Source organism: Dromiciops gliroides, chromosome 4 (assembly GCF_019393635.1).
Source record: "Dromiciops gliroides isolate mDroGli1 chromosome 4, mDroGli1.pri, whole genome shotgun sequence".
NCBI lineage: Eukaryota > Metazoa > Chordata > Mammalia > Microbiotheria > Microbiotheriidae > Dromiciops > Dromiciops gliroides.
Window position 1 is genome coordinate 258434463 of NC_057864.1, and position 9065 is coordinate 258443527.

The window sequence follows — 9065 nt, forward strand, 5'->3', positions numbered from 1 at the left end:
TCCAACTTTCTACAAGAAAACCAATGCCTAGAATTATTAAGTAGGTGATTTTATTTTCCTCAGGCTAGTTAGTAGTCTCTTTACATCTAGTCCTGTGTTTTTTTTATACCATCTCCTCTCATGTCTTTGGGAAAGTTTTAATCACAAACATCACTGAACTCCAACCCATTGCTATTCCTACCCTGCTGTCTCATTTGTGCATAGTATTGAAATAACAATGATTATAACTCTTTGAAGTTGCTTTACAGTGGGATGATATACACATGATCTTGCTGCAAACTTGCCATACAGATTTGTAAGACATGTAGTCTAGCCATCTAATTCCATGCAAGTGGTGCTAATAATAATATTAATAATAATCCTTTAATAATGCAATTGTTTTATTCATTATCTTTTCTTCTAAACTGAAATATAGGCTAGAAAGAAAATGTTCCCCAATTAAAAATTGGTATTGTTGGGGGCAGCTAGGTGGCGCAATGGATAAAGCACCGGCCTTAGATTCAGGAGGACTTGAGTTCAAATTCGGCCTCAGATACTTAACACTTACTACCTGTGTGACCCTGGGCAAGTCACTTAACCCTCATTGCCCTGCCCCCCTGCCCCCCCCAAAAAAAATTGGTATTGTTACAGGAGAATTGTATAATTTGCAATAGAATTTACAAGTATATTTTTTTCAAATTCAGTTTGCTTCTTCCCCCCATCCCAGCCACAAAATGGGCATGAAGTAATATTGTTTTTGAAAATGCCTTAATTCTCAATTTCATGCAGATCTAAATAAAGATGACCAAAACAAAAACTTAAACATTGGAAGGATATTTCACAGAAAATTTCTTATACAAAAAACACATAAGAAAAAGGGCCACTAGGTGATGTTTTAATTTACAAATTGGCATCTAACAATGATTATAACTCACATTTATATGGCACCTTAAAGTTTGCAAAGCACTATCACAACAACCCTACAAGGCAGATAGGGTAAAAAACATGATTGAAGTGCTTTAAAGTTTGCAAAATGCTTTCAATCATTCAGTCACTTCATCTTTACAACAACCTTGTGAGGTCAGTACTATAGATATATTCTCTACTTTGCAGGTAAGGAAACTTGAGAGCCAGAAAAGCTGTGGAATGGAAGATTGCTCTTTATTATAGCTGTAGGTTCTGATAAGGTACATACATACACACATACATGTATGCATGCATGTATGTCTGTGTGTGTGTGTGTGTGTATATCTAGCTAGCTAGCTAGATGGGAAAATGCAAATACTTGTTTGAATTTAAAAGAGTTTGCCTCCGAGGGGCAGCTAGATGGCGCAGTGGTAAAGCACTGGCCCTGGATTCAGGAGTACCTGAGTTCAAATCCGGCCTCAGACACTTGACACTTACTAGCTGTGTGACCCTGGGCAAGTCACTTAGCCCTCATTGCCCTGCAAAAAAAAAAAAAAAGAGTTTGCCTCCGTAGTTAAAGTTCCCTGAGAAGGACAGAACTTATTAGTGATTAGGGTAGGGGTCAATTGTGGACAGGTTTTTTTTTTCTTTTTGGTTTTTTTTTACCTTTCCCTGACTTAGGGAAATGGGCCAAAGACTAGAGTTTACCTTCAGCTTTTGTCCTCTTTGCTCTTCATTAGGTCCTGGCTGTATGCCATGTGCAGAGGGATTGAACATGATCCAGTAAAACCCAGGCAATTACCCAAGACCATTGGCTGCAGTAAGAATTTCCCAGGGAAAACAGCCCTGGCTACTCAAGAGCAGGTAGGCTGGCATCCTCAGACAGAAAATGCCATTTTTACAGAGATTAGAAGTGGGTTTTTGTTGATTATTTCATCAAGAACCTCATTGTGCTATACTACAGGATTGCTGAGTATGATGGAAATAAGATATTCCTTCTAGACCTTGAAAATTGATAAGATCAATTTTGAGTTTATTGCATTTGGGTTTTTTCTGCCCCCAAACAAATGAAACGGGCTTGTTTAGAATTCTAAGTAGAATTTCTCATTTATGAAGTTAAATTGATAGCCCTAAGAAACTTTGTGCTGAGTTTCACAGGGGTCTGATGTGCCTGAAATCCACTGGATAGCATGTCAGGAGCCCCTAAAAAGTATCTTAGCATAAGCTAAAATAGTATTGGTTAGTGATTGTTGAAATGCTGCCTGTATCTGGACAGTTGAAGGCCTGACCTAGTCTAGGCTATGACCCATGATGGAAGCACATTGCTGTGTGTGATTCATGAAATCTTGAATCTCAAATGCTCCTTTTACAGATACAGTGGTGGCTACTACAGTTAGCCCAGGAGTTGGAAGAAAGACTGACCAAGGACCGAGATGATGTAAGGAACATTTTCTTCTTTCTCCCTGTGTTATGGGCTTGGGGACATGCTAAGAAGCTTATTTCTGAAACAGAAATGTTCAATCTAGAACCTGACTGAATGTTTTTCAGGTTCAGAAGCAGCATCATCATGCCCTTCTCCCTCACTGCCTCCCATGCATCATTATCTTTAAGCCATGCCTGTCAAAGACCAAAGCCCCTTCACAGCAACTTCACAGTGTCACAGTTGCCCTGTCTTTTCTCTGCTGCAACCCTGAATACCTAGTAGCCCTGACTGCTTCTTTTACCAATCTTTGGCCCAGGGTCCAGTTCTGATAGTATCAGGTCACTGAGAAGTAATCTTAAAATATGGACACTAGTCAGTAAGACCTGGTAATGGGAAAGGAGTAGTACAGCATTGAAGTTAGATTAGAGATGAAAAAGAGTAGACCATCCCTATTTCTTTTGCCCAATGAAAAGAGACCTGGACTGAGTAGGGAGACCTGGGTTCTAGTTCCAGTTCTTCCTCTGTGTGTCCTTGGACAAGTTGATTCTCAAACCTTGGTTCCTTCATCTGTAAAATGAGAAGATTGAACTAGATGATTTCTTATGGTCCCTTAATTCTATATAAGATTCTATCATTCATTTTTCTCAAAAAATATGGGCTAACTTACAGGGTACCCCAAAATGCCTTCTGATATGACCCCCACCTTAACACCATCTTTTGGCATTTGAGTGCTTATGTTAAAGTGGCAGTCAGCTGCCTTGTTTGATACAGGACAAAAAAGGATTTATTTTGCCTGGATCTATCTGACTTTGGCCACTAGGTGTCACTCTTGTTTCACTTCCTTTTTGGTCTAGTCTCACGTTACAGAGTGCTGTATGATGGCAGAGGACTAAGGTTAGGAATTGGCCTGTGATTTCATTGGTATAGGGAACTTAGGGATTTAGGGAACTTACTCTATCCATGGAGGTTGTCACCTCTGCAATTTGTGATCTTAAGAGAGTTGCCTAGAGCAATGGCATGTTAAAAGATTTCAGGCCACAAATTCATGTATTTTTAAGCCTTGAGTAGTGCTTAAAGGTAAATTCCCTTAATTAAAATCCTTCCTGGAAAAGAATGATCCTTTGTATAAATTTCTTTCCAGAGGGGACTACTTCAGGATCAAACCCTACATAGAAGTTTTCCAAAATTTTCTCAGCTTTTTGAGGGGGGGGGGGCGGGGCAATGGGGGTTAAATGACTTGCCCAGGTCACACAGCTAGTAAGCGTCAAGTGTCTGAGGTCGGATTTGAACTCAGGTACTCCTAAATCCAGGGTCGGTGCTTTATCCACTGCACCACCTAGCCACCCTCATTCTCAGATATTTTTAAGAAGTTTTATTTATTTTTAATTTTTTTTTTATTATTTTTTTTGTGAGGCAGTTGGGGTTAAGTGACTTGCCTAGGGTCACACAGCTAGTCAGTGTAAAATGTCTCAGGTCCTCCTGAATCCAGGGCCGGTGTTCTATCCACTGCACCATCTAGCTCCCCCCAAGTTTTTAAATGTACTTTCTCCCATGCTATCACCTTCCCTGTAACTCTAGCTTTGGATTTTGAATTGTTTCCCTTCACTGAACACGTGGCCACTCCTTTTTCCTCTCTTTTGTTTCTCTTCATTATCAATGTCTTTTAATCTAATTTATAATTATCTTTTTTTTTTTTTTTAGTGAGGCATTTGGGGTTACATGACTTGCCCAGGGTCACACAGCTAGTAAGTGTTAAGTGTCTGAGGCCAGATTTGAACTCAGGTACTCCTGACTCTAGGGCCGGTGCTCTATCCACTGCGCTACCCAGCTGCCCCTGTGGGTCCCTATTTCAACAGTGAGGCAGCTATCTCACCCAGTGGATAGAGTGGTAGGCCTGGAAATCAGGGAAACTCATTTTCCTGGGTCCAGATCTGGTCTTTCCTATCTTTGTGACCCTGGGCAAGTCACTTAACCCTTTTTGCTTCAATTCCTCATCTGTAAAATGAGCTAGAGAAGGAAATAGCCAACTATTCCAGTATCTTTGCCAAGAAAACCCCAAAAAAGGGGTTGTGAAGAGCCAGATATAACTTGAAGAGCTGATTGAGCAACAATTTGAACCGGGGTTGGCCTTTATATATCTTGCCACAATACACTGATACATCAGTCTAGAACTTTTTGCCCTTTTTTCTTCCTCTTGAAAAATATTCTTCAGTATTATGAGCATCAGCAATGTTCAGATGCCTAGAATTTAAGGATTTAGGAAGGATCCCTTTTTAGTTTTTCCTTGTTCACTTCTTGAAGATTCTGTATTAACAGATATTTCTAAATAGTACCTCCCACAGATGTTACACAATTAGGAACAGGTAATGACAGCATCTCTCCTCATTTAGTATAGGGGCAGCCCAGAGAGAGAACATGCTTCATTAATAGTTGCTTTTTGATTGGATACTTCTTTCAGACAAGACCCTTACACAGATGTGTACACTCTGCTTGCCATTTCCTGAGCACACAGTGTATATTTCTGCTCTGTGTCTTCACTCATACCAGTCCCTTTGCCTTAAATGTACTGTCTCCCCTCCATTTCTTTCTGTCTGTCAAAATCCTCATTATCCTTGGACACAGTTCAGATGCTACCTCTTTCTCAATAACACTTGGTTTGCACTACGATGTATATGTCTGGCCGCACGTTGTCTTTTAATATTCCTATTTTTTCTTATGCGCCAGGTTATATATTCCTTGAGGGCAAAGATCGTGTCTTATTTATTTTTGTATCTTGTAGTGCCTGGCCCAGTGTCATGTATATATAGTAAGCACTCAATAAATATCAGCATCACTGCTTGTTTCCAGACTCCTTTCCCATATTCTTGGTTCCCCAAACCAACCTGCCATTTTGGCTTTCTTTACATCTCCTGTACAATACATGATATCCTGATGTGTTGTCACAACTACACTTGTGGCTTCCACTTTTGGCTTCCTCTTCCCTCATACCCACAGAATGACAGAGTGGCCACACAGCTGACAATTAGCATTCGGGTACAAGGAGACAAACGTCTTAGCAGCCTGCGCCGAGGCTGTGCCCTGGCCTGCTATGATGCCCACAGAATGAGCAGTGATGCCTTTGCTCTTATCAGAAACTGCAATACTGCTGCAATCAAAGCTGAATGGTGAGTTCCTTTCTCTTTATGAAGAAGATAAGTCAGTAACTACCCTGACTTTCACATTAGGTAGAGTACAAGAGCTCACCACTGGGGTGTGGGCTCCAGCATTTAATGGTAAATGTTAGGCCTCTGCCTAGCAACATCCACATCCTGGAGAATGGTTATGCACTCTAGGAGGAAGCTACAGCTGCAACTCTTCTGGGTTGCCCGGCTGCAATTTTCCCCTTTAAATGTTCCCATTTTCATGATTTGGTTAAGGGACTAAGAATGAACCAAGGCCAGCCTGTTATAGGCCTACTGCAGATAAATAATTATGCACCTGGACAATGTCACCTAGGAAGGAGTCATTGAGGGGAAAACCCTTGCCTAGGGTTATTTAGCCAATATGAAGCAGAGGTAAGATGGAGACCAATTCTTTATCCCTTATAGTCTTCTCACTTGAAAAGGAGCAAGTCAGCTCTCTTTTACCCCTAGAAGTCAGCTCTGAAGTTAGCATGAGAAAAAACTTCCACTAAGGCTTATTGCATACTACAATGGGAAACCAAGGAAGCCTTAAAATTGCCTTCTCTCATAGCTCATGTTCTACAAAGAATAGGGAATCTCTGAGGTCTGGGTCAAGAGGTGTTCTGCACAAAAGGAGGGATAAGATGCATTCTCCGGCTTTCTTTTCAACCTAGAATTTAGCTAGTCCTTTTAGGTTGTCTCGGCTCGCAGGTCCTGCCCCAAATGTTGACCAGCCCAGCTTCATGCCATGGACTGTAGCACTAAGCAGCAAAACAAACACACCACAAACACTATTGATGGGATTTATTAGCTGTGCTGTCAGTGAGTGAGTGGTATTTATTTCCTGGGGCGTTACCATCATCCCAACTTTATAAGATTTGGCTATAGTCCTCACGTACCTAAGCCCCAAAATCTAGACTTGTTGCTAATCTTTCTGCTCCATTTTTCCTCTCTGCACAGGTCTCCTCCCCTCACCATGCTCTTCCTCTGTGCCACCAAGTTCTCTCCTTCTGCTCCACCATCTTGCACAGACATCACCAGCTTTCTGAGCACTAACACGTCTCTTCAGAAGTCAGATATTGCCGGTTCAAATGCTAATGTTCTGGAAGGTGGGCCAAAGGCAGCAGCTACTAAGAGAGCCGCCAGTTCTCTGGAACTGCTTTTCCAAAAAGCTGCAGAGAAGCAGAAAGCCAGAGAGGCTTCCATCCCATCTTCTCCTGCTACCACTCAGGTCCCTGCATCCAGTTCGCCACTGAAATCCTCCTTACAATTTTGCTGCAGCAGCACAACTGAAATGGAGCCCTTCTTTAAACGAAAAAATAGAGAGGCCCAAACACACCCGCATCTTCATAATGGCTTTTCTGCACCTCTCCCTTCACAAAATTCATTGTCCGTGGCTAGAAAAATTGCCGAGAACCAGTTTTCCCGGGAAGAGCCAGGTCACGATGAGGTCCTAGAACCTAAACCCTCCACGCCTCCTCTAACAGAAATGGTTTTGGCCCAGAGTGGGCCAAGTAGACTTGGTTCTTCTCTGGATAGTACTGGCAACATAGCTACTAGTGTCCCACCTTTTCCAGATGCTGAGGACCACGTGTGCTGTGAGAAGTGTGGCTCTTTGATATTAGTGTGGGAAATGCCTGAACACATGGACTATCACTTTGCAATGGAACTGCAGAGCTCATTCTTGGCACCCTCTTCTTCCAGGTCTTCAGCTGTCCCTGTTACTTCCCCTTCTAAGGCCAAGTCTTCAGTTGTTCCTGTTACCTCCCCTTCTAAGGCCAAAAGAAGTACCAAGAGCCCGTTGCCCTCAAGTTCCAAGCGCCTCAGACCTGAGGGTACTCGAACATTGGAATCATTTTTTAAGCCATTAACACGATAGCTCTGGCTCAGGACTTACTGTCCTGGATTTTAACATTTTTGCCTGAAATCCTAGAAACAGAAATGTGTATGTTGCTTTTTAAGAGAAATTCATAATAAACTTTTTTTAGCACACACACAAAATTATTTTTACAACCCCACATGGTGGGTCATCCTGGAATTCCCTTGAATGATGCTGTTTTTCTAATTGGAGACCATAGTGTGAAGACTTGAAATCTTAAGTTCTTGATATTTATTTCAGTGCTTTGTGCAGTTAGGTATTTGATAAATACAGGCATACCCTAGGTAAGGTGACTCTCAACCTGTGTTTCATAGTAATGTTATAACCAAACACCACAGTAATGAATTAAGTTTGTGAAACCTTACATAGTGTAGTTTGGCTGATTTCCTATTTATAACACTTTTTGTGTGACTAATTGCCCCTTGAAAGGTTGTTTCATAGAACCAATTAATGGCATTAGGCAGGGTAGTTCTATAGTAACTAGACCAGTTAATGACAAGTAAGGGTTTTAACGACAGTGATTCTTCTTGTTGGCTTCCAATCTTAGGGCTAGAGATTTCCTTTTTATTCTGAAGTATAGTGGATTTACTGGTACAAGTCAGGAATTCTAGCCTGCAGAGAACGAATTTTAAAGTATGGTGTCACAGCCTCTGCAGAAGAAGTCTGGGACATGGTTCTACCCTAGATAGAGAAGCTGATTCATGTGATAGAGGATACTAAAGGCCAAGTCTATAAAGGGTATGCTGGGAAGAGTTTTGGATTTAGAGCTTCAAGCTTGGGATGCAGACCCTCTTCTTCCACTTACTACTTGTGTGATGGGCAAATCATTTAACTTCTCTGGGCCTCAGTTTCCTCATCTGTAAAATGAAGAGGTTGGACTACACGGCCTTGAGGTCCCTTGCACTATTCATTTTAAGTGCTTAATCCTGGTCATCCCCCATTACTTCCCAAATTAGGGCTATAAATAAGAAACTGACTGTAATAGACCTATTCACATGTAGGATACTAACACACCCTTCCTTTTGTGTCTTTGCTTAAGCAATTCCTTCTCTTATCAACATTCTGCCCACTTTGCTTTTATTAATGACTTTACTATCTTTATTGATCATTTTGCATAATTATGTATAATAAAATTTCATGGAGTCTGGCATATGTAGTGCTCTTGGTTTTTTTAATCTGTTACTTATAATAGATTAAAACAGTACTCATGACTCAAATTATCATCTGTCTAATGTTAGTGGTTTACCTCTGACTGGAAGGCTAGGAAATAGTAAGCTTTCCTATTCATTTTTTGAAGTGATAAAACTGGGCATATTTCTTAAATAAAGCATATAAAAGTTTCCCCCAAAAATTCTACCTCTCCTTCAAGATCTGGATCATTCAGTCTTCCATGACATTCTTTATAATAAATGCTGTTTGAATTGAATCTCCCTTGTGTCTTTCCTTTTTTCTTAATTGTACTTAAAACTAATAGTTCTTACTATACCCATCCTGCATTGCATTATAGTTATTTCTGTGTATCTCTTATCTCCTATATTAATCCCCTTTATAAGATATCAAGTTTTCAGATGACACAAAGCTGGGACAGATACATAGTTCAGCAGATGACAGAATTAGGATCCAAACAGATCTTGACAGGCTAGTATTGGGTTGAATCTAGTAAGATAAAAGTTGAGAGACACAAATACAACTTCTTGGGTTCAAAAGTTCAAAAGAA

The 9065-nt window shown here is 40.8% G+C and overlaps 1 protein-coding gene across 3 annotated transcripts in view; it reads left to right on the forward strand.

Annotated features, from left to right (window-relative positions):
* Window positions 1-8769, forward strand: part of POLH (DNA polymerase eta) — a 42046-nt gene extending 33277 nt beyond the window's left edge. For all 3 annotated transcript variants that reach the window (XM_044001073.1, XM_044001074.1, XM_044001075.1), the window contains 4 exons: window positions 1626-1749; window positions 2258-2323; window positions 5303-5472; window positions 6430-8769. In XM_044001073.1, the coding sequence (XP_043857008.1) occupies window positions 1626-1749; window positions 2258-2323; window positions 5303-5472; window positions 6430-7348 (1279 nt within the window). In that variant the 3' untranslated portion in view covers window positions 7349-8769. The remainder of the gene's footprint in view (window positions 1-1625; window positions 1750-2257; window positions 2324-5302; window positions 5473-6429) is intronic.
* The last annotated feature ends 296 nt before the right edge of the window (window positions 8770-9065 follow it).